Below are 26,212 nucleotides of genomic sequence, written 5' to 3'. Positions count from 1 at the left end.
ACTTTGGAGGACATCCCTCAGAGCCCCCCAGGGAGCTCTCCTGGACCACACAACCTGTCCTTGTGCAGCTGGTTGCTAATCCCCAGTTAGGTGCCCAGGCCATGTTCACCACCAATGGTCTCTCCTGGATACTGTGTCCTTGCAGACTCTTGCTGCCCTCAGTGCTCCTTGGCTCAGAGAAGGGCTCCATCCTCCAATCCACGAATAGGCCAAAATGTGGGAGTCACCCTGGACAATGTCTTTTCCTCCCCACCCACCTGCCTGCTCCTTAGAGAGAAGTCATCATCAAAGCTGCTGCCTAGTCAGCTCAAGGCCCTCTCTCTACCTCCACCACCACTAGACCCTGGGTGAATGTCCTTTTTCACCTGGACACCAATGTTCTGGCCCTTTCCCATCAAGCCTCATCAGGTGTCACTCTCCTTCGCATTTCCTGCCCACTGCTGTCCTCCTGGCCTCGTTTTAGTCTTTCTAACTTTATCTCCTGCCTGGTCTGATTCCCTTTTAGGGAAAAAAAAAACACCAGTAAGGTTTGCATTGTTGAAATGGCTCCCACTGTGGGCAAGCAGGGCTCAATCCTAATGGAGGTGTGTGGGGAACCATGTGGCACACACCTCCTCCAAAGGACAGGAGGCGGGGCACTGCTGGACTGCTGTCTCCTGTTGGCATTAAATTCCATGTTTGTTTGTTTGTTTTTAAGTTTATTTATTTTGAGAGACAGAGAGAACAGAGCAGGGGCAGAGATAAAGGGAGAGAGAGAATCCTAGGCAGGCTCCATGTTGTCAGCGTGGAGCCCATGTGGGGCTCAAACTCACGAACTGTGAGATCATGACCTGAGCCCAAACCAAGAGTCAGACACTTAACAGACTGAGCCACCCAGGTGTCCCAAATCCCGTGTGTCTGAGCTGTACCTGCCCGCTCAGACCAAACAAGGTCTGTGGGGTTTTGGAGAAAGCACAAAAGCAGAGACGAGAAAAGGAGGGGGTGCTGGTGTTAGAGGAGGGATCCTGTAACTTAGTATGCAGGGAACAGGCCAGCTCAGCCACAGCTGAAATCAGAGGTGGGGTGGGGAGGTAGCACCAACCTAGTCAGAACTGGCGGCCACGGCTAACAGTCTGTGTTGTCAATGAGTGTCTGTGGCACCACGTGAACAGCGCTGTCTCTGCCTTTAGGATATCAGCCTCACGTGGGACCGTGTGCTCATTTCCGGATCTCCAGGGCTGCACAATGTCTGGCACATGGTTGTTTGCTCCGATTCCAGTTAGGTATTTACTGACTTACTTAATGAATTGTGAACGGATAAACCTGGCTCACCTCCTGGGATCTGCTCCCACCTTTCCTGCTTGGTTTTGATTTCAGGTACCTACTCTGGTTCCCCATATTTATAAGCTCTCACTTCAGGAAGCTCACGTGGGTCCCCATGATCATTCCTGATGATGCTTTGGATCTGATTTACTTTGATTTCACAACACATATGGGCATCTCCTCCAAGCCGAGGGCACTGCTCTCAGCCCTTGATTTGCTGGCCTTTAAGCAGTTGAGGTACCCTAACCCTGTCTGTTTCATTTAGTATTTCTGAAAATGTGCTGAAATTTGAGGATCTGTTTTTAAGGCATATTGTTTTGAGGATTTTGTGACACTCTTGGAGATAACTGCATGTTTCCTTATGAGCCACACCCTTGCCAGCACCCTGCATGCAGATTTTCCATGGTGTCAGAGCAGCAAAGGATGAACAGTCATCAGCTTACAGCAGGGCTCAGAGAATCACCTCTCCCATGGCTACTAGGGGAGGGAGCCACTCTCGGTCTCAACGGCTTGGCCAACCCAAGGAGGAAGTTGAACAACTACCAGGTGCATTCGACACACTTTACCTCCTTTGATCTTCACAACAATCTGTGACGTGGGTACTTCCCATTTTTCTAACAAGCAGCTCTGAGATCAGAGGAGTTAAGTAACTGGCTCAAGGCCACTCATGAGTCAACTGCATGAGGCTGGGTATGATTGCAGAAGGCTTTGCTTTTCTGGCGTATCCCACTGGGAAGTTAGCTACGGCAGGAGGACACTAAGATGTCACGGGCTGGTAGAGACTGAAACGACAAGTCCCTGACTGGGGACTGGCCAGGGCAGAGTGGGGGCCCCCAGGGGAGCAATGTATCCTGCTGCATGGTGGGGAATGGCCCCAGGTGTAGCAGATTTGAACTCCACATTGGACAGGTAGAGAATGCCATGCTCGGCACAGAGAATGGCATAGACAAGGGCTGGAATGCTTACGGGAGAGCCAAGAGCTGCCAAATGTTCCCCATACCTCTCAGGACAAAGTCCAAACCCAAAACGATGATTCTTTACCGCGCCCCAGCCTGTTCCTTTGCCTCCCTGCTCCCCTCTGCCCAAGTGTGCTGAGGTCCCTGCCGCCTCTGAACACACCGTGCACCTTCTCTGCCTTGGCTCCTGTGTATGCTGTTCCCCCCTCCTTCACTAAGCAAACTCCCCGCAAGCTGGCAGGTCTCAGGTCAGGCAACACTGTCTCCAGGAAGCCCTCTCTGCACCTGAGCCCATCAGGCTAATGATGGGTGCCTCTGCCCTGAACCCTCATAGAAACCTCTGACCAAGCATTTTTTTTTTAGTTTTTCTGATTATCTTCCCGACAGAACTGCATTGTCCCAAATGGTAGCCGCGAGCTATGAATGACCCTGAAATTCTTTAAATTTAAATTAATTTAAGAAATAAATTCAGTTCCTCAGTTACAGTGGTCATATTTCAAGTGCTCAATGATAGCCACATGTGGTTGGTGGCGACGACTGGACAGCACAGAGACTGGACATTTCCATCAGGGCAGAAAGTCAATGGGGCAGTAGCACTCTTCCAGATTTAGAAGCTGAAGGCAAGGCCTGTGAAGGGTACCTCCAGTCCCAGCACCTGCCATCTACCAGGTGCGCAAAACAGACGTGCGGAGTCACTTACTTACTTGTGTTTTGAGCACCTACTACATGCCGGACACTGTCCCAGGGAAAGGGAATCCATCAGTGTCAAGCCTCGGGTTTCCTGGAGCTCACAGTCTAGGGAGGGGAGGGCAAGACACAAAACCAAAGGAAACATACTGGCAAGTGCATAACACAATTAAAGAAAGAATGATGAAGGAAGCCCCCTGGGCCCTGTTGAGTAAAAACTGGTAACGGGGCGGAGTGAAAGGGAATAAAACTAGAAACGAAGGTTGCAGCTAGATTCTGATGGACCTGGCGTTCCATGTTAAGAAGCTTGAACTCAACATAGTGGAAAGCCAATGAATGACCCATTTAAGAATTTTAAGGGAATCATGAGAATCTACCCCCCAAAACCAAGAGCACACTGTATATACACTGTATGTTATTTAACTTGACAATAAATTATACATATAAATTATATAAGAAGAATTTTAAGGGACACTCCAACAGCTCAGTGGAGGATGGACTGAAGGAAGAAAAATTGATGGGAGGCAAACCAGCAAGACCACCCGGGCAGGACAGGTGAAGCGTGGCAGAGGGGCAGAAGCAGCAGCTAATCCCGAAGTGATTCTAGACTGCACTGGACAGGTCCCTGTGACTGATGGGAGGGGAGGGAACACAGGGGAACGTCCCTGAAGAAGCCAACTGGGGCTCTGGGGCAGGATCTGCTACAGAATCTGGGGCTCTGCTTCAGGGACTGCATTTTGGGTGATAAATTCACAGCCAAGTTACTTTCTTATGAAGGTTACTACAGATACATCAGCATGACAGGTGGGGCGTGGGGGAAGAAGGTTTGGCGGGTTCGAGTTGGAGCTGAATATTAGATTCTAGTCACTATTTGATTGATCTTTTAAGCAATTCTGGGATTCTGTCACTTAAAAACCAATAAATCTTTGAAGGCCTGAGGAAAGCAATGCAAAAGCAATAAATCTCCATTGTGGAGTATGAGAAAAATAGGCCAAGCTTCCGAGGTGGTTTGGATGGAGGGATGGGGGTGCAGGAGCCCCGTACGACAATCCACCCTTCTCCCCCTCGCCTCCCTGTGTGCCCAGTTCTACCAGGCAGAGTAGATTAGACCCATGGGGCTCCCCAGGGGCAGCAAGCAGCCGAGCAGGAGCTGGGGTCTGGTTAAGCCAGGACCAGAACGCTGCTGGCAGACGGAGGAAGAAAGCTACTTGGGTGGGGCCTGCAGCTGAGGCCCAGGGGTGAGGCTGCTGGAGAATGGGCTGCTCCACCCAGAGATGCGGGGTCCCAAGTTACGGGCTGGGCCTGCATAGTCCAGGGTTGGAGGTCCCCTGGGAAGGCATCTTGCCTGCCCCGGATTCTCTAGTTACTGGAAGCTCACTCCACAACAGCCCCACCGAAAAGTTATTGAGTCATCACTCAGCATCGCAGACATGGGGAACCCAGAACTCCTTGAGGGAGCAATGAACTCAGAAGCAGGAAGCAAGGTCCACACACAGACTTTGTGCAGAATGAGCTCCATGACCTTGGACCATTCAGTATCTTAGACTTCAGCTCCCTCCTGTGATACAGAGATGGTATGTCCCACCCAGCTCACTGAGTGATGATCACATGATACAGTGAAATTAAAGGAGCATTCAACTATAAAGTAGGAGTCCAGGCATCCGTGGCCCAATCTATCTAGTGAGCTCATTGTGCCCTGTGGTTAGAGAGGAGCCTTCACTGTCTTCTCTATGCCCCCATGTCCCCCACCTGCGGGACTCTTCACTGGCCCGCTTGCCAGGGGTGTGCCCATCTCTCTGGACAGTGCAGTTCTTCCATCAATATACTGTCCCCACAGGCTTCAAAGCATCTTGTTTTGCCACTTTCAGCTCAGTATTGTGTCTGCTCACCTGCTTGATGCCCCACCCCCCTTCCTGTTCACATGCACACTTGCTGAAAGTTAAGGCTCAAGAGGACAGGTGTGTATCTACCTTGTTTCCTGCTACATCCCCATTGCTTAGCTCAGTTCCTGGGACATCTCAAGGGCTCAATAAATATGTGTTGAATGATCTAATGGTCCACTGCCTCCCAGATGGGCATCCTAGTGCCTAGAGTTCAAGGTGAACGAGGGCTAAGGTAACTGAAATCTACTGGGATATTGCCACTGCTGTCACTGCAGTTGACCTGGAAGTCATACTAACTGGCACTGGTTAATCTCCTTCCCTTCTTGGCAAATGCCCAAGCAACAGTCTGAAAATAATCCCAGAAACTGAGCCTATACCCACTCTCAATGATCCAGAGCCTTGGGAAGAAAAGCAGTCAGACATTTACAGACACCAAGCATTGCCCCTTTGAGCAGTGACATTTAATTTTTTTTTTCCCCCAATGGAAATGTCACCAAAGTATGTTATGCACAACTTTCTCCTCGGGAGGTTGTGAGAAATGAGTGTTGGCTTAGGGTCAGCTGAACTGAGTTTAAGTTCTGTCTGTACCCCTTGCTTGTTTTGTGGCCTGAGTCAACTTACTTGGTTTCTATTTATCTCAGTTTCCATATCTGCAAAATGGGGGAGACAATTATCACAACGTTGTGAGGATACAGATAATTTATGTACAGGGACAGACATGCAGCAAGGGCTTACTTGTTAAATGGAAACCAGCAGCCTCTTTTAACTTGAAGACACAGAACCTAACGCTACATTTTTAGTTGAACCAGAACAGCTAATGAACACCCATGGCTGTGAGGGGCTACAGCACGTATGCCTCCCTGTTTGCTGAATCTCTGTGTCTGTTTTGTAGACCTGCCCTGTTTTTCTGCTGCTACTCACTGTCATTTCTCACTGCTACTGGGGCATTTCCATTCTCACCTCCTAATTTACTACAGTCTTAGGATGTATGAGCTTATTACAAAGATGTGCAAACTAAGAGCATGTAGGCTCAGAGGGAAAGTGTAAGGGGCACCTCTTTGGGGGAACTGGGAAAGCTTCCCCAGAAAAAAATAGTTTGGGCTGCTCAGAGGACCCCTTTTGGGAAGGGCTGGATGTAAATCTCATCTTTATCACTTGCTGACTATGTGAGCATGAACTTTGGTTTCCTCACTTCTAACAGGGATGTAATAATTCTAATAGGTTAGTCAAGGTTAAACTCTTGGAACGTAACAGTTGCTTACTTGCAATCCCACCCAGCAGCCAGTTGCCCAATAAAACATGGTGATAATTACTCCCATCTGTGTTCAGCTGGCTTCGATGAGTTTTCAGGGGTTCACAGACATATAATCTGATTCATCTTGAGGATGGGACCCTGAATCCTCTGTAGAAGAATTAACTTTATCCTGCCACGGGGCAAAACCAAGATTGCTTCTTTCTCAGTAAAATTTTTTCTTTAAAAAGAAGTTTTTCTGAGACTTTGTGCTGGAAAGTAGTTAGGGGCTCCTAAGTAAAAAGCAACAGTCCTTCCTTCCCCATCATGGAATTAGGGTCTCAAAAGGCTTTGGAAATATGAACAGGAAGGCAGTGGAGAACGCCGTGACCCTACAGAGAGGGTAGATTGTCAAACACTGTTTTGAAAGAACCTCCTAAGTGCCACAGAGAAGAAGCAAAGCTAACAAATAACTCTCGAAGGTCTGCTCTGCTTTGGGTACTTCCGTATTTTGTGCTAGGCCTCTGCGAAATAGCTACCATCCATGCTTTCCAGATAAGGAAAACTGAGAGTCAGGGGGATTAAGTAACTTGCCCAAAGTCACACAGTAGTGTCAGAGCAGGATTTCAATCTACTGCTGGTCCGCTGCCACCAAAGTCAGGTCCTCTCCATCGCCCCACCCAGCAGCCAGCACACTACAGTGAGCTACATGGAATCTGCACCTTCCGGGAAGCCACAGTGGGATTGCAAGTGATGAAGTCCCCTTGCTGATTTGTAGCCTTGCAGTAATGAAAGGGAGTACCTGGGTCTGCAATATAAAGGTCGTGGGCTTTTGGTCAGATCTGACCTATGCACCTGGGTCAGCAGCTAACTTGCTGTGTAAAGTGGGGCAAGCTGTTGCTTTTTTCTGGACCATACTTTCATCATCTGAGAAGCTTTCTAAGATTTTGAAATGGTGACTGATGCTGCTGTATGAGAGGTAAGAGCTGGGAAAGGGAGCGAGGCACTGGTGGCCTGAACGGAACACATGATTTGGCACCTGTAGGCCCTGCACTCAAGTTCAGCTTTCCTACTTTTTTGTGTGCCCTTGGGCACTTCTGAGCCTCAATTTCTTCATGTGAAAATGAGGATCATCACTTAGAGAATGTGTAAGAGAGTGAAATCCATGTACAGAGAGAATCAAATGAAAATGTTGCATGAGAGTAACAGGAAGAAAAGTAGTAACTCAAGTAATTATTCATATGACATAAGAGCCACCACCTGTTTTGGCTCATCACAGGTAGGACAGTCCTGGAACATATGTGGAGAACATAGTTCTCCTATGTGGAGAACATAAGGTGAGAGTTCTATAGCCAGGTGCTCCACAAACACCACGCACACCCACTGCAAGGCCTGAAGGATTCACCTGACTTAGGGTAGAACACAGTCCAAAATCTTTAGAAGAGATGAGAACTTCCAAATTGCTGCAGTTGATTTCATTTGCTCCGCCACCTACAATTTCTGGGTAGAGCTGGATCCGGTTTGGAAAACAGATAACTAGACCATCTCAGTTGCCTCCATCCTGGCTGGTCTCCCAGTCTCTGGTGTCACAAGAGTGATATCGCATGTGGCTATCCAGTGGCTTCCTGTGACCCCTCAAACAAACTGGAGATTCTCAAACATGGCCCCCATTCTCACCCGACCACTCCTGCCTTGACCTTTATGCTAAAGTAAATTCCAGAGCCTTGGATTAACTACTACCCACGCATCAGGCTGCTTCTCTCCTTCATGCCTTCCTAATGCTCGACCCTCTTACTGCCTTGGCAACATCTTATATCACATTTAAGAGACAGCTCGGTGTCACCTGAGAATGTCAGCTGGGAATTTCTTCTCTATAAGCATACACTGTATTGCAATTATGTTTTCATGTTTCTTGTTTCCCAACTGAAGTTTAACTTTCCTTAGGAAATGACTTATTCACAGCTAGTTTGCTACTATCTCCCAAGCGGTTAAACAGTGCCTGGCCCTGAGCAACTTGCTCAACAGGTGTTTGTTGAAGGAATGGACGAATAAATGAATCATTTGGGTCCCTTGTGCCCCACCATTCCTGGTAGATAAGATACTCAATGCATGCTTGTTTAACTGAACTGAGCCAATTTGAAAGCCACTGCCCTTGTGCAGAGTGCAGTTGTTTCCAAGAGATGCCCACCTTCCTGGCAACCGTGAGCCTGGGGACTTGCACTGGCTCAGCTTAGCTACTGAACTACTTGCACTGCCTTGGCCAGAAGTATGCTCCTCAACTCCAACAACCTCTTGTGAAAGTCAGCAGTATGACCTTGCAAGCCCTCCTGAGGGACTCTAGTACCCCAAGGCCCTAACTGGACCAGCCTGGAGGTCTTGTCCCATTTACATGATTAGTTTGTTTGTAGAATTCAGTAAGTCGGTCCATGTGTCTGTTATGGCAGTCATATATGGAAAGGATATCCTTCCAGGAGATTCTGTTTCCAGGCCTCCAACCCCACTAAATAAACTGACCATAGGTGTGTTCCAGGAAGTTCTCTCCCAGCCCTCCTCATGTCCCCATCAGCATGTTCCCTCTGAACCCGTCCTAATTCCTCACTGCTGGGGGAGAGACTCTTGGCCCAGTGGCACCCCCTGAACTGAGTTTGGGGCTGCTGATTCTCATTTTCCAGAAGCCTCACTTCTAGCCAGTCCTGTTCATGGGCACTGCACGGTGCAGAGAAGAAAAAGCACGAAGTCCAGGAGAAGAACCCTCCTCACCTGACAGGGGCTCCCCGTGACTGAGCAGGCTTCAGCATCACCGTGATGGTCGTGTCCGTTTCATTCAGCGGGGTGTCTGTGTCATATTCCGGCATCGATGGAGCTGGACAGAGAGAGGAGGGCACTCAGCACAGAACTCCTGCTAACTACCTCCCCTGCTGCCATTCCTAAAGACACCCAGGATGGCCAGAAGGAGGACACTGGGAAAGGGTTGGGCGAGAGTCACATGGCATCCCAGGTTTTCAGCACAGTTCTCCTTCCAACCTGCCTGTGGGTACCTTCAAGGTGCAGAAGATAGAGGGGAAGGATGGCAGTGATGTGGCCACTAGCCCTCAGCAATCAAAGAGTTCCACACCATAAACAGATGAATGCAGGAAGTGTAAGTACTTAACAAAGATGTAAAAGCAGAGTCGACCTCCTTAAACACATCTGAAATGCAAATTACAGCAGTGATGAACTAGTTCCTCTTAACTTTTCTCTCTCTCTCTTTTTCACGAGACCCTCCCTTCTCTTATCCCCGACTGATGGGAAGACAACGTAGTCTAATCCCTTGGGAAGCTAATCTAGCCATCTGTATGAAGAGCTATTAAAACCCATAGCCCTTTTAATTCAGTATTTCAATTTCTGGAATTTAATCCTAAAGTTATAATCCAAACCAAGGAATTAAACTGTATTCTGTAACATGTTTACTGAAGAGTTATTTTCTTTTTAAAAATTTTTTTTTTCAACGTTTATTTATTTTTGGGACAGAGAGAGACAGAGCATGAACAGGGGAGGGGCAGAGAGAGAGGGAGACATAGAATCGGAAACAGGCTCCAGGCTCCGAGCCATCAGCCCAGAGCCCGACGCGGGGCTCAAACTCACGGACCGCGAGATCGTGACCTGGCTGAAGTCGGACGCTTAACCGACTGCGCCACCCAGGCGCCCCGAAGAGTTATTTTCTAAAAACATGCAACCACAGGGGAATGTTTAATTAAATTACGTCCATCCGCTTGACAGAACATTATCATGAAAGCAATGTACCAACATGTTAGATGCTTATGGTATAAAGATAAGTGAAATCATTAAGTTGCAAAAACCACTGTGGGTGTCTATGTAAAATACGTATGCATGCACGTCAGAGGTATTTGCAAAACTTGTAAATTGTAAAATGGGATCTGAGATAATTCTGTGTTGAATGTGTCTGGCGGTGGAGGGGACCCTACTGGTGACCAGGCGGGTGAAATCTCAGACATCCATGGCATTGTAACATCCATCCATCCATCCATCCATCCATCCATCCATCCAACATTTCATGAGAACCTATGGCTGTGCCCTGTACTGCCAAAAGGAATATTCTTGAAAAGAAATCATATTTTTACAAACGAATTTGTATGGGAAGAAGACATCCTATTTAATGCAATTGTATGATAAATTATTTGGTGAATCACTTAGTGTTCCCTCTGGTCTAGTCTAATTAGTATGTCTTTTACACTTTAGGAGGTTTGTGGATTTGGTTTCTTCACGAACTACAGTGATACACGCCAGGGGATGCATCCTCTTACTTGCTCCAATACCATGAGGTGACAGCTGGCTCTGCCCTTTTTCACTCCCAGGAAAATTATGAATGGGGAAAAAACAGACCACCCTTCTTCCTTTCCCCTTTCTAAGACACATACCTGAAATTTTGGTGGCAATCCTAGTGGTGACAGGGGGCCCAAAGCCTTTTGCTGTGCTGGCCTTGATGGTGAAGGAGTAGGTGGTCCCCGGGTACAGACCCACAAAGAGGTGGTGGGTTTCATTCCGGAGCTTGAACACTTTCCCCCGCTGGCTGGAGAGGTCGGCACTCGGGTCCAGCGAGCCAACAGCCTTGTAGTTGATCTGTACAACAAGCCAGCAAACAAACAAATAAATACCTCGCGCGGGAAGCTAGATGGAGCTCATCCAGGGGAATGTCAGGAGAGCAAAGGAGAAGGTGGCATGTAAGGTTGAACAGCAAGTTCTGCTGGGATCGTCCACCTTACAGATGGTCCCAGCCTCGCAAGAGCACTGTGGACATGCGCCAGAGTGCTGCTGCCCAACAGAAATAGAATGTGAGCCACACCTACGCTTTTCAATCATCTACTGGGCACATGAAAAGAAAGTAAAAGAAGAAAGTAAAATTAATTTTCACATTTTGTTGAACCTGATATATGCAGAGTATTAGCATTTCAACCTGTAATCAACATAAACATTTAATGTGGTATTTTAGATTCTATTATGCATATTAAGTCTTAGACATCTAGTAGGTAGTCTGTCCTTATGGCACATCTCCATTTGGACTAGACAAGTTTCAAAAGCTCTGTAGCCCCGTGTGGCCAGCGGCTGCCACATTGGACAGCACAGTTGTAGAGCAGTGTTTACGTGTGACGTCTGACAAGAATGGCTTGGAAGGCCACTTAAGAATGCAGCCTCCTCGCCCCTTCCTCCCCATGGTGCTCTCTGCTGCTTTCTCACGCGGTATCTTGTTCCTCTTCCCTAAACCTCGGGGCATCAGGATATTTATCTCATTTAAATGTTGGAGAAATGGAGACTCAACTGAAAGTAACCTGCATTAAGTCAGCACTTTCCAAACTTTCTGTGGTGAAGGCCCAGTTTTGTGTTTCCCAATCCATTGCTGACCCATAATGATCTGCAGACCCCATCGCGTGGGACTCATCATGTGAGTCTGGTAATAGCCACACCGGTCTGCACTCTGTGTAACCAGACACGCCCACTCCTCCCACACGGGGGGGCTGTGGCAATGTCAAGGGACCATGAGAGCTTCTAAGTGCTCACTCTCTATTTCTGCACTTACCCTGCTGTGAGAGTAACAAAAACCGTTGGCATCCCAGCACCAGCCCCCCATAGATCACACTTTTGTGTGCCACATTTGCCGGTCACACAGTTGTTAAAGTGACAAACACAGGATTGTATGTTTATTTGTTTCATCTAGTTTGTCCTATTAAAAATGTCTTATTAGGGGTCCCTGAGTGGCTCAGTCAGTTAAGCCTCGGACATCAACTCAGGTCATGATCTCACAGTTTGTGAGTTCGAGCCCTGCATCGGGCTCTGTGCTGACAGCTCAGAGCCTGGAGCCTGACTTGGATTCTGTCTCCCTCTCCCTCTGCCCCTCCCCTGCTTGCACACTGTCTCTCAAAAAGAAAAATAAACATTAAAAAAATGTCTTTAATTAGAGTATAACATACATACAGAAACTATACAGTCCAATGAATTTTTATTAACCGGACACACGCGTATCACCAGCACCCGGCTGAAAGAACATTACCAGAACCAAGATGTAGCCTGCGTGCCCCCTTCCAATCCCTCCCCACCACCCTTCAGCAAGGATAACCTCTATCCTGACTTACACACAGCACAGCCTAGCGTTGCCTGCTCTTGTACTTTCTATCTGTGGAAGCACACAGGGCGTATTCCATGTCCGGCTTCTTTCGCTCCACATTGTGGTTGTGAGAGGCGTGCGGGCTGTCATGTGTAGCTCTAGGCCATGCGTTCTCATGGTTGTTCAGGGTTCTACCCTTGACACACGACTAAACCCAGGTCTGTTGGATCTAAAAGCTGTGCTCCTTACTCTAGAAGTTGCTGCCCGGCCCGGAGACAACATTGCATTAACTAAAGGATGCGTTCACTCATTGATTCACTTGTTCCTTCACAAACGTGTCCTGCATACGCCTGCACCCTGGGGCCTGCGCTGCACAACTGTTGCATACACAGCCGATGTGAACACAAGCTTGAGCCCGTGCCCAGGTGTCTTCCTTTCTGAGCAATGTAGGTCAACGACACACATACCTTCTATCACTTTGTCTTCGGTCAAGAATGTCTTCTATGTGCCAGGAAGGCCAAACCCAGACAGAAACAGGAACACACCAACTTCACATCAAAAATAAGCCGTTTGCGTTTTCTGGCAAGGGCGCCACGCGTTTTAGAGAAAGAGGTAACTTCTCTCTCTGTCAAGCAGTAGCAACTGACGCTACATGCCGAGGAGGAGACAGACCGGACTCCTCGGAGCAGAGCAAGCCCCAGAGGAAAAACACGCTGAGCTGAAGGATTTGGGCACCTTGCAAGCAAAGCCTGGGCAGGAATACCTGTCCTGCAAGTCCTCAGTGAACCTGTCCCCAGCTTTCCCTCTGGTCACCCCCACCTGCTCCGCTTCTCAGAGGGAAACAAGGCAACCATCTGCCTCTCTGTGCTTGAGGGCTGTCCTGGCTGGGGGGGGGGTGGGGGGGTGGGGGGGTGGGCACTCGCCTGCGCTGGGTAATTGGCGCCCCCAGCGGCTAGAATGATGGTAGTTGATGCACAGGGTCCCTGGGCTCCTCCCATGTGACACTCCTGCAGCATCCCAGGGGACTTCCTGGAGGGATTCCGCTCCGACTGCCTCCAACATAGCTGGCTGGGAAACACATCCATCACTGGCTACCGTCCCTTCCTTTCCCTTCCTCACTCCCACCTCTCGGTGTCTCAGGGTCACCAAACTAAGACAGTGTGCTCAGGGAGGTATCTCAGGGGAGAAGTGAGGTGATGGCAGAGGATAACACAGAGTCAGAGCAGCAGTGAAACATTCTAGGGTCTCGGCAGACGGAACCACCGGGGCAAAGGCCCGGGGTAGGAAGAGTCTTGGGAGAACTGAGGAAAACCCAGTGTGGCCGGCAGTGGTGAGCCAAGCAAATGGGGGAGCTGAGTCCCCAGTGTGCAGCTGGATTCAGGTTTCCTGGTGACGCAAGAACAGAGACACCCAGAGAGCTCTGACGGGTGGCAGCCAAGCCCAAGTTACCAGTGCTCACGCATCCTTTTGAAATTCTGTCCCCGTCCCCCTGCCTGGGCTGGTGGCAACCACACTGATATACAGACACTGGGAGGTAAAACTCATGCCTTATTTACTAGCCAATTCCTTTTCTGCACTCCAAATTCAATCCAAAAGCGACTCAATTTCCACCGAGCTGTCAATATAATATACCGCGCTCCCCTGCTCTCCTAACCTTTCCTGGTATTACAGGATCCTCACTTACTTGTAATGAAACACTATGAATAAATCAATGTATGTTAATATAGCGTGCCTTCAATTTTTTATGAAGGGCTTCACCAAATCTAATTCCCACTGCTTTGTCAGAAACAGTCTCTGAAAAATTTAACTTGCAAGTTTTACGAAGTTAGTGGGGGGATGGACTGGGTAAGGAGAGCCAGAAGGTGAGAAAAATGGAACGGGGTGGAGCTTGTGGCCGTAAAATGTGTAATGTAACGTGAATCTTTGGAAGCGGAGGAAGCGCAAGATTTGTTAGAAAGGCAAACATAAAATAAAAAGTTTGTGGGGGGAAGGGTGCTGAGCTGCCTGTCAACCCGAGTCTCTTTTGATCGCTGTCAGTGAGATTCCTGAATGAGCACTTTGTAAGGAGAATCCAGTCACATTACCCCTTAGTATCAGAAAAGCAGTGGTCCCCCATTGCTCTTGGGATTAAGAGCAAGTTCTTATGCTGTGGTTTCCATCAGCTCTCTGCATGAGCTGGCCTCCCCTCCCCTCCCTCCTGCATTCCAAGACTCTATTTCAATATCTGAAAAGAGCTGCAGTCTCTTTGGCCACAGGACGCTTGCACCAACTATTCTGTCAGCTCAGAACACTTTTTCCCTTCCCATGCCTCCCTTTCACCCAATCAATGACTCCTTATCCTTACATCGCACTTAAAATGATGTTTTAACAAACATGGTTACCAGAGGGGTGAGGGTGGGGGAATGGGTGAAACAGGTGAAGGGGATTATGAGTATAGGTATCATGATAAGCACTGAGTAATGTATAGAACTGCTGAATAACTGGGGCATCTGGGTGGCTCAGTTGGTTAAGTAGATAACTTTGGCTCAGGTCATGATCTCATGGTCCATGAGTTCAAGCCCCACATTGCGCTCTATGCTGACAGCTCAGAGCCTAGAGCCTGCTTTGGATTCTGTCTCCCTCTCTCTCTGCCCCACTCCTGCTTGTACTCTGTCTCTCTCCCTCTCTGAAATAAACATCAAAAAAAAAGAATTGCTGAATAACTACATTGTACAGCTGAACCTATAATACCATAACATATAATACTGCATGTTAACTCTACTGAAATTAAAAAATAAATAAATTAAAGGCACCCTCCCCCCAATGTCACTTTTCATGAGTGCCTCCTCTGACTCTCCAGTCCACCTACTTTATGTTCCCCCAAATAACATCTCCCTCCTTTGAACAACTAATTTTACACTTAACCATGCAATTGTTTCACTCAATGTTTCACTAGCCCAAGAGTTGAAAAAGTAAAGCCAGAAAGCCAAATGGGTCTCATCATCTGTTTCGGTAAGTAAAAGTGGATCGGAGCACAGCCACACCACTTGTTTATGTATCACCTCCAGCTGCTTATCCACTACCAGGGTGGGACTTGAGTCATTGTGGCAGAGGGCCTATGGCTCACACTCTCTAAAATATTCACTCTCCAGTGCTTTATAGAAAGAGTCTGCTGAACCTTGTAGTAGATTCTAAGCTCCAAAATGGCAAGGATCTGAGGCAGATTTTGTTCCACATTTCCTCCCCTTGCACGCATGAATGAATGATCAAACTAGCTGGGTGGCTTGAGCAATTTGCTTAACTTCCCTGAGGCTAGGGGTTCTTCAAGGGTTAAATCATAATCTTAACTTCAGTTTCCGTTTTATATTGCAGAGCGACCCCTGCTTCTTTACTCCTGGAAAGCAGCCCCTCTGCTCAGAAAGAAGTAAGGCTCCAGGGGGTCCACGAATGACTTCTCTTGCCTTTGCATCAAGGCTCTGGCTACAGCACACCAGAGGAACAAGCAGCCCTTCTACCCTGGGCTACAGAGGATGGGGCAAGAGAGGCAGGAGGAACAGAAGCAATGATTTTCCTCAAAGAGCCCCATCAGGAAGGGCCTGTTTCTTACTCACACTGAGACGGGGCCGCGTCACGCTCCGGGCACTGGCTGAGCACCGGGTAAGTTCAGATGGCAGAGCTGACAAGATTCTCATCCTGAGAATGAGATGCTACATGAGGGTTGAGGGAAGATAGGAGATAAAGTAGGGATGAAGGAAGTGGCCAGAATGCAGAAGCGGGGGAGGGGGAAGAGGGTCATAAGATGCAATCGGGACAAAAACACAACTTGGGGGCACTCACTCTGTGCCAGGCACTGTGAGGGGGCCTCACACAAACACCGTCTTATTTAATCCTCAAAAAGAAGATGTGGGCTCTTTATGGTCATTCCCATTTCTTAGCTGTGGAAACCGAGGCCAAGAGAGGTGTCAAGTCAAAGCTGGCGTGAGGGAAGTGATGTGTGCCATCAGGTGGTATGCTAGAAGGACAGATGGGAACCAGGAAGCATTCTCTGCTGCCTCTACTTCACCTTGGTCTCATCTCTCAGCTCGTGTGTGAATGTGGGTGCCACGATGCGGCAAGAACTTGGATAAGTCTACCAGAATACCTCGAGATGCCCTGGGAGGACCAGAGGGCTGTTCAAAGAGCTCACTCAACAACAGATGACCCCAAGTGGAGGAAACCCCTAACAGCATCAGCCGGCAGTGGGGGTAGTATAAATTGCATCAAGACCAGCCCTCCTACAGCTTGATGCTCCAGAAGCACCCTCTATAGCTTAGCATGTTCGTGCTATGCCCATGCTGTCTTCATCTTAAGCCCCTTGGGGGAGGGGGATGTCAGCACCCTGAAGTTATGCACCCCATCTACTCCCAACTTTCCTCCAATGGCTTCCAGCCCATACCCTGGAGGTCTCAACCTAGTCGAGTCTTGTATTTCTTTTTTTTTTAAATTTTTTTTTTTCAACGTTTTTTATTTATTTTGGGACGGAGAGAGACAGAGCATGAATGGGGTAGGGGCAGAGAGAGAGGGAGACACAGAATCGGAAACAGGCTCCGGGCTCCAAGCCATCAGCCCAGAGCCCGACGCGGGGCTCGAACTCACGGACCGCGAGATCGTGACCTGGCTGAAGTCGGACGCTTAACCGACTGTGCCACCCAGGCGCCCCTAGTCGAGTCTTAACAAGGCTACCAACACGGTCAGTTCATTTTAAAAACAGTTACATTAACTTTATTTTTCTTTAAACTAAAAAAAAAAAAAAACCAATGGTTAAAATATTTTGTCCTTTTTTGGACCCACTATAAAAGTGTTACAGGCATGGTCTTAGCCATCTTGGTGACCTCCAAGGTAAACATACAAAAAGAGATCTATTCAAGGTAATCTCTTCTTGTTAGAAGTGCTAATGTTGTCTCTTGGTTTCCTGAAAATTAAAAAATAAAATGCAAACATGTTCCTTCTGCAACAGCGTGAATGCACAGATGGCTGAAATGCACATGCCAGTGACTTCTTGGCCATGGGGCCCTTGTTTTTCCTTGAGAGCGGAGGACTGTAACAACAGCAGAGAAATGATAGTGAATGACACAAATACTGCTGCTCCCGGTGTTTCTAACACTGTTGAGCCAGCAAAAGAACGCATGGGTTTGCCACTTTGTGCACAGACAGCTACTGCTTTTGCCTCTGTTGAAACGGGGTCATTTTCTCAATCAACAAATGCTCACCGAGAACCTACTCTGTGCTACGGGCTCTGGAAAAAACATCGGTGAAGAAGACCCAGTTCCTGACTTTGGGGACAAGTGGAGGCATTAATGGATATTGCAGGAAACCGAGTCCTGGAGGAGCACAGATCTGGGAGTGACCAGTTCTGCCATAAAGAGTGAGGACAGGCATGCAGAGAAGCTGCCACAGTGTTGGGTTGGGCCCATGTTCCTCAGCCCAGACTCCAAAGCACAGAATGCCCTGGAGACCTTTTAAACACTATATCAATGCCTGCACCCTACCCTGAACTAAGCGAATCAAACTCTCTGGGTACAAAGGCCTTGACATTGGTACCGTTTTCAATTTCTCCAGGAGATTTGACTGCGCAGCCAGGGATGAGAGTGGTAGAAATGGACCCTTCACCATAAAGGGGATTAAGCAGAAGAGTTACACAATGTGGCCTGTGCCAAGGAAACGTGCCCTCACATGGCCTGCTTGAAGGAAGGAAACTGACCACGGGAGCACTACAGTGGTAACGGCTGCAGGCAGGGTTGTGGGTGAATGCTGGAGCTGGTGGACCACGCTGAGGAGGAACACAACGTTTGCACAGCTTCATCTCCCGCAGAGTTACTAGCTGCTGTTGTGGCTTGAGCAGCAGAAAAAATTCGTTGGCGCCCCTCCCCCCCGAGGAAGGGGAGCCTAATTCCTCTCTGGTTGAGGATGGACCTAGTGACTCACTTTATTTATTTTTAAATGTTTCTTTATTTTTGAGAGTGGGGAGGGACAGAGAGGGAGGGAGAGAACCCCAAGCAGGCTCCTCACTGTTACTGTGGAGCCCAGTGTGGGGCTCGAACCCATGAACTGTGAGATCAGAACCTGAGTTGAAGTCAAGAGTCAGATGCTTAACTGACGCGGCCACCCAGGTGCCCTCCCCCTAGTGACTCACTTTAAATAGACCTAGGATAAAAGGGGAAAAAGACTAGCTTAAAGAAGAGAGACCCAGCTGACACCACCTTAACCAAGTGATCAAGGTCAACAATACCAATGAAAAGTCATTTTGAGCTCAAGTGCCCCCTCGTATGATGTGATGAGAAGGGTGCACACCCACTGTGGGCTTTTGCCCCAGAATCTCAGCCCATCAATAAAAACAACAACAACAACAACAACAACAACAACCACCACAACAATAACAACAAAAAAGACCAGACACACCCAGAGTCAATACTGGTCAGGATTCTTAAAAACTGTCAAGGTCATCAAGACAAGAAAAGACTGAGATGCTATCACAGAGTGGAGGAGGAGGAGGAGGAGGAGGAGGAGGAGGAGGAGGAGGAGGAGGAAACGTGACATCTAAATGCTGTATGGGAACCTAGAAGGGAAAAAAGGACACCAGTGGAAAAACTCGGGAAATCTGAGAAAAAAGTCTGCACGCTAGTCAGCAGTAAAGCACTGATGTGAATTCTCAGAGTGGATAACTGTACCATGACTACGTAAACATGAACATTCAGGGAAGTTGTGCACTATTTTTTTTCTGCACTATTTTTGCAACTTCTCTGTAAATTTAGAATTATTTCAAAATAAAATGTTTAAGGAACAACAACAAAAAGTGGCAGGCTGGGTTTTGGCAGCGGTGAGGTCTTCGTGGCTGCAGAACAGAATCTACAACAGATATTCACTGAGCTCTTGCCTGGGGCCCAAGCTGAGCCGTGGGGAGCCTTCGGAAGCTTACAGTCTGGTCAGGGAGATACGCACACCCACAGGAAGGAGTGGCAAAGGCACAGGAGGATTACTGCTCTGAAGGAAGGGACGGTGCTTCTTGTGACAGAGAAGGTTTCCGGGGCCACAAAATCTTCCCCACAGAGTGTGAAGGTGTTAACCAGGTAAAGGAGTGAGAGAAGCTGGGAGACAGAGGACAGTGGAGGAAGTGGAAGCTGCAGAGATGCTCTTGGGAGGATGGCTGCCGGCCTGTGCAGTGCTTCTGTGCAAACTAGGAAAAGGCACCTCTTCAGGAAGATGCAGGCCCTCTCCATCCCAGCCTCCCCCCACCCCCCACCATACATCAGTGAGCTGAGGGTGCCTCAGTGACAAGAAAAAGATATACCTTTCTTAATGCCTAATCGTAGTCCTACGGGCAAATACAGCCCAGTGCTTTGCGGTGCTTAGTGGATTTCACCCTCTTGGTGGTGTGTCTTTGTGCAGTACACGAACTATGCAACAGAACGTGACAGTCCTGCTTTGAGGTTGGTCATGGAAGGCTTTTTGGGAATACTTAAGTGCTTCAATTTTACCTTGAGGGTAATAGAGAGCCATTAAAGGAGATGGTAGGCTATTAAGAGAGATACAAGGTCATACCCTAGCGTAAGAACAGTGTTACTGAAATTGTGGTCCATAGGCAAGATTAGATCAGCATCACCTAGGAGCTTGTTAGAGATGCAGATTCATGGGCCTATCCCAGACCTACTGATCAGAATGTTTGGCTGGTGAAGATCCCCACAAATGTGTGAGTAAGGAGGAGCCAACACTGGCACCAGGCCTGAAGGTGATGAGACTTCTAAGGCTGAACACCAATGGGAAGATCTGTGAATGTCCCCTGGCCTGGTCCTTCTGAGGCTGCCGACATTCAGGAACGGGAAGAGTGGGGGAGGGAAGACCACTGGATTTCTGTCTCACAGAACCTATGCTGAAACCCCAAACCACCACTTACTGAGAGTTGAGTGCCTAGGATCTATTTTGTAACCTCACCTGCCAAAGCGCTCTGCTAACACTTGCCAGGGCTTGCCAGCCTTCTGTGGTTCCCAGGGTCAGAGGCCCAGGTCTGCTGTGCCAGCACCTGCCTGGGCTGCGCTCCTTCCCTGGAGCTGCCAGCACAAGGCACGGTGCCTACAATGGCTGGGTCGGTCAGTCCTGCAGCTGCCCTGCAGGGAGCTCGTTCCAGACGTGTGTGCACACCCTCGGTTGCCAAGGATCAAAGAGGTGTTGTAGAAGGAAGCTGGCTTGTTTGCCCAACATGGCTTTTGTTGATTTCCAATCAATATCCCGTTCACTGACTTTGGCTGGTTTCCTGGTGGCTCTGGGATCAAACACTAGGAGAAAGCAAGCTCAGAATCCAGTTGGCCCAGGGTCATTAATATTCACCACCCAGCAACCCAACCTGCAAAGTTTGGTCAGCAGGTGGTAATAACAGGAACTAACATTTATTTGGTGCTTACCTTGGGCACCTCACTCCCTTCCCTAAATCAACACCTTGCCCTTCAGCCCCTGGACAGACTGTTGGTGAGTGTGTTCCTGTCAATACATGCCCCCCACCCCACAGCCCCTCTAATCCTTATCCCTGGGCTACTCTCAGTGTCTGCCTCTCCCCTCCTCAGGGTCCTCACAAGGGAGGGATATTCTGATCATTTCACTCTGCCAAACTGCTCTGAATTTCAAAGACACAGTCAGATTCCCATAACAGAGCCACCAGAAACTCTGATGGCTCTAAAATCTTTCTTCCTAAACTGTCATAATGCAGCTTAATAATAGGAAGCTTGAACTTGCTTTCAGCTTTTAATCTCATGCTGGGGTGCCCTGGGTGCTATGATTTTGTCATTTTCACAGAAACCTTCTTGCTTAATGAGTCTGTCTAGTGATATTCCCAGTTGCTTCTAGTCTGCATTGCAATACTTCTTGGGTTTCTACACTTGATCTTAGCCAAAAGGCCGAGAAGCGATACTTCTTGGGTTTCTAAATGTAAGCCGCTCGCCTTCCAACTTCACACTCAGCTGATTTCCGTTCTGCTGAGTTTAACCTGGTTAAGTTGCTAAATTGCGTGACCAATTCCTCTCCAGTTGGCTTTGGGCACAGAGATGTGAGAGAAGTTGAATAATCCCTTGACCCTGCTCCCTGGAAGCTTACAGTGCCACCCACAGGCCTTGCTGGCAGAGACAGCCTGGGGGGACGGGGGGAATCCTTCACAGAGGACAGGGTCTGGTTTCTATTCGTTTACTGCTGTGATGGCCAGCACCCAGCTTGGCGCAGGACAGGAGTCAATGAGGTTTACTGAATAAATGAGGATTAAGGATGGAAATGTAACAAACACAGAATGTGGTACAGTTGAGTTTGAACTGAAGTCATTGTGATACCAAAGTCCAGCATTTTTCACTCTGCCCTGCACCTCGAGTCTTGGGCCCTCTGCGCACATCCATGTGTGACCAGTTGCCAGAGGGGGGAAATGCCTGTGCAACGGTGAGACCACAAGGCTTTGTGGTGGGTCTGTGTGGGCCTGCCACCCCATGGAGGGGCTTGGTGAACATCCCTGGCAGCTGGGTCCATACCTGTCTGGTACATAGTTGGCCCTCGATTAAATTACATGTTAGGTAATTAAGAGGCCCAAGTTGGTGAAGCTCTTGCCCTCTTGGGGCTGAGTTGCCAAACCTGTATAAGTAGAAAGATCCTTCAGTGCTTTCCCATGTTTTGGTGGATTTTTAAAAATGGCCAGCATGTTTTGACACTCATCCCCTCAAGACATGGGGCTTATCTCCCGCTTCTTGAGTCTGGGACCACTTGTGAATGATTTCACAAATAGGATGTAAGGGAAAGGATGCTGTGTGACTCCAGAGGCTGGGTCATAAAGGCAATGAATGCAGCTTCTGACCTGTCCGCAGGAGGACACTTAGGTCTATAGCATCTAAGCTGCCGTATCAGAGGTGGCCAAGCAGTGAGGATGTGTGGGGCACAGAAAGGGGCCATGTGTAGATGCTGAATCCAGGCTATCTCGGCACCAGACTGGTAAGTGAGCAAGCCTTCAGTGGATTCCACTTCTCTGTCTGATCACCCCTTGTCATTTGAGTCTTGGTCGAGTCCCTAGACATCATGGGGCTGAGACAAGCCATCTCTGTCATGCCCTTTTGAATTCCTGACCCCCAGAATCTGTGAGCAGAATAAAGTTGTTGCTCTCTGCCACTAAATTCTGGCATGGTTTGTTATAGCCAATAGTAGCTAGGACACCATGTGTCCATCAGACTTGAGAGTTTCTTGGGAGCATGGGTAACATTTTATTCACTTTTATATCCCGAAAAAGGAAACACAATAAATGCATGCTACTTTCCTAACCACGTGATCAAAGTTAGCAACTCCAGTAATGAGAAATATGGACGTTAGATGCCTCCTGATAAGACGGCATAGACAAAGGCATACCCCTTGTGTGGTATTTTCGCCCAAAATGTGCACAAAACATTGATTGGCTAATCTGGAATTGGGGGAACCACAGGTCAGAAGGCTCAACCCTCTGCCTCCCAGAGGGTTGTAGAAATTTGTAGAAATTTTTTGTAGAAATTCATTACAATAATAATAATGATAGGAGTTAATATTTATTGCCACTCAACATCTGCCAGGAGCCATGCCAACCATTTTCCACACATTACTCACTTAAATCATCACAAGTTTAGGAGGGCCAGTGCCATTATGAGCCCCATTTTACAGATGAGGAAATTGAGGCTTAAGGAGAAGAAGTCGCTTTCCAGGGTTCTCAAAGCTAGTGAGAGGCAGAGCAGGCTTGGAACCCAGGCAGTGTGGGTCTAGACTCCAGCTGCTTCGCCTCAGGGCTCTGCTGTCCTCATGAAGATGGGCCCGTCTTGTTTCCAGACGCTGGGACACCAGAAACTCTACTGTGGGAACCTGTTTGCTGAAGGTTTAGCTGAAGTGAGAGGGCATGGCTGGAATGTGGAGGTATGGGGAGAGCTCAGGTTAGAGAGCTGGGGATTATGGAAACCAAAGTTCAGGAGGACTGGGGTGGAATAAATTTGGAGAACAGGGGGGGGGCAGGGTGATAGGGGACCTGCCGCCAGACTGCAATTCCAGAGCGCCCCAGAGGGTCTCTCCTTCCCATCTGGAGCTTCCTGCCTCCCCCTTAGAAGGCTGAGGCAGGGGTAGATTCCAGAGGGCTTTCTGAGGACAGCTTCACTGATCACATAATAACACATTCTGGGGCAGCAGGGGGCTGAAGGCTCAAGTTTCACGCTACTGCATTTTCCTCTCATTCGGCATCTTCCTCATGAAACTAAAATAGAATTGATTTTATGACCCCCTCCCCCTCAAGTTAGGCATTAGGAAAGGAATACAAGGGTGGGCATATTGGAGACCTGAACATCAATCCACTCCAAGAGAGCACGTATGTAAAATGTTTTATGAGTCCCTATTGGCAGGGGAAGGTTTTGTGAAAGCCTTTTTGGTTCTGTCTCCTCCTGCTCACAAGAAATGGAAGCTTTTGTTTTTTGGTTCTCCCTTCTTGGGTAAAATGGTCATTTATTCTAAGCCTTTCTTTGCTGGTCTTGGGTTGGAAGCTTTCCCTTCTTCTAATCTTGCCCATGTGGTTTTTTTCCCAGAAGCAGACGCACAGCAGGAAGCACTGCTATTTAGGGAGGTGTCATTTCTGGTGAAACAGGTCATCAGGGAGCCCACACCCTCCTACCTGTGGTGACCCCAGGCCCTCAGATGGGTCCACAGTGGAACCTCACAGCTGGAGGGAACTTTTTTCATTTTCAAAGCACTCAGGAGAAACCAAGGCTCAGACAGGCTAAGGGGAATGCCTAAAGTCACACAGTAGGCGGATCTTCTCTGAGGAGCCAGCTGTGGGATAACAAGACAGCCCGGGAGGGAGTCAGAAAACTCAGGTACAAATCCTGGCAGAAAGTTGTCTGCAGCAGCACTAGAAACAGGATGTGAGGGGCGTCTGGGTGGCTCAGTCGGTTGAGCGACCGACTTCGGCTCAGGTCATGGTCCCACGGTTCGTGAGTTCGAGCCCCGAGTTGGGCTCTGTGCTGACAGCTCAGAGCCCGGAGCCTGCCTCACATTCTGTGTCTCCCCGTCTCTCGGCCCCTCCCCTGCTCATGCTCTGTCTCTCTCTGTCTCAGAAATAAATATAAAAAAATTAAAAAAATTTAAAAAAATTAAAAAAAAAAGAAACAGAATGTGAGCCACATTTGTCATTTTAGGTTTTCTAGGAGCCACGTGAAAAGGAAAAGAAACTGATGGAATTAATTTTTAATGATCACCCACGATATTCACAATGTTATTGTTTTACCATATAATCCTCACAAAATGATCAATGAGGTATTTTACATCCTGGTTTTCCTCCTAAGTGTTTGAAATCTGGTACGTGTAATTTGACACTTCCCACAGCATCTTCATCCGGACTAGCCACATTTCAGGTGATCGACAGTCACATATAACTAATGGCTAGACAGTGCTGGTCTAGACCAGGGTTTCTCAACCCTTTTTCCCTTGCCATGATCACCTCCTAAGAAGCCCATTTAGTCATTTCCCCCCTCAATCTCCCTCATGAAGTTTTAACTCTACAGGTACGCTGGATAGCTGTATATGGACTCTTTACGTATCTGTATGGCTGCTTGTGTACTGTATGCTTTATTATGCATCTGAATACAAGAGGAAGGTTTTTGAGCATCCTGGTCCCTGCAAGAGCCAATTTTCATCTCTTGTGGGTGGTAACACTGTGTTAAGAACATACGGTCTAGAACAAGCAGTGGCAGCCTCAAGCTTTCTTATCTGTAAAACAAGGACTCGTGAGTGGACAGAACAGTTTTTTGGAGAAGCATCTGGCAGTGCCGAGCACAGCACCGATGTTACAACCCGGTGGGGCTGGTGTTTCCAGCATGTGGTTCCCTCCCACACCGCTGGTGGTGCCAGGAGTTAGGACTGCCTCCCCCATCTGCAGGCTACTCCTGGGCCATGTGCTAACTGCCCATGTCCTCACTCGGCCATCACAGGGAGGGACCAGGGCCGCTGTCCTTCAGCCTGGCCGCAGCTCAGCAAAGAACACCAAAACCGTGTACATCACTGCTTCAATGCCTTCTCTCTCCTGCTGGACACTGATTTGATGCCAGATGGCTAGGAGGCACCCCTGAGGGGCAACCCAGGTCTCCTGATACCGGACCAAGCTTTTCTTCCTCCCCCAAGTGCCCACTGGCAGAGGGGTGGCCCCAGGCTTATTATCTCTGCAGGGACACATGACATGTATTCCATCCAACATCTTCTCCCCCCACAGAATATCAGAATTCAGAGGGTGCAAACTGTGGGCTAACATGGTTTCTCCCTAAAAAGCCCATGCCCTCTAGAGATGAAGATATAGATGTGATGCCCTAGCTCCTCGTTGATTCTAGCACCTTCTTCCCTTCCCATCCCAATCCTTCATGGAGGCCATTGACATCCATCTCCGCACCTGTGGTCCCCAAGGAGTTCTAACTTATCATCAACAACTCTGCCGACTCTATTCAGTTCCTCCTTCTGTCCCACCTAAGTGAGACACCCTCAGAGGCGATGCCGGGGATCATTGGGGAATCACGCAGAACACCTCTGGAGACAGGGACCTCGGTTCTTCCTGCTCTGTGGCTCTGCCTGTGGACAGCGCTGTGAGAACGTGGGTGCTGGGGTCAGACAAGCCTGGCTGGCTTCCATGCACAGCACTTCCATCGACTCTACATGGCGCATGTGAGCGGGCTTGCTGCAAAGGCAATGACGGAGTCCTGAGCTGGGGAAGGCAGAGTAAAACCCATGGAGTGAACAGTCTGACTGCCTGGTCTTCCAGAGCCATGCCTCATTAGGCACCCACTGTAGGGGGAAGCCACGCTGTAGACTGGAAAGGAAATTGGCTTTGGGATTTTGCCTTTTTTTTTTTTTTTTTTCCTTTTGCCTCATAGTAAAGTATACTTCTTGGATTCTTGTGCTTCTTTTTAGATATAAACCTTCTCCTACCTTTTACTTGAGAAGGGGTTCAAAAGATACTGAATCTTATCAGTTTGGAGTCTTATCAGTAATGATTCAAAGAGAATACAAGGCTGAACTTTGACTTCTG

The 26,212-nt window shown here is 48.4% G+C and overlaps 1 protein-coding gene across 9 annotated transcripts in view; it reads right to left on the bottom strand.

Annotated features, from left to right (window-relative positions):
- PTPRT (protein tyrosine phosphatase receptor type T) overlaps positions 1-26,212 on the bottom strand; it is a 793,719-nt gene that overhangs the window by 286,068 nt on the left and 481,439 nt on the right. For all 9 annotated transcript variants that reach the window (XM_040447029.1, XM_040447037.1, XM_040447031.1 and 6 more), the window contains exons 9-10: positions 10,478-10,679; positions 8,820-8,922 (exon numbers count right to left, since the gene is read on the bottom strand). In XM_040447029.1, coding sequence (XP_040302963.1) covers positions 8,820-8,922; positions 10,478-10,679 — 305 coding nt within the window. The remainder of the gene's footprint in view (positions 1-8,819; positions 8,923-10,477; positions 10,680-26,212) is intronic.

This window comes from Herpailurus yagouaroundi, unplaced genomic scaffold (assembly GCF_014898765.1).
Source record: "Herpailurus yagouaroundi ecotype Mexico unplaced genomic scaffold, PumYag 196, whole genome shotgun sequence".
NCBI classification, from domain to species: domain Eukaryota; kingdom Metazoa; phylum Chordata; class Mammalia; order Carnivora; family Felidae; genus Herpailurus; species Herpailurus yagouaroundi.
This window is presented reverse-complemented; position numbering and strand designations above follow the sequence as displayed.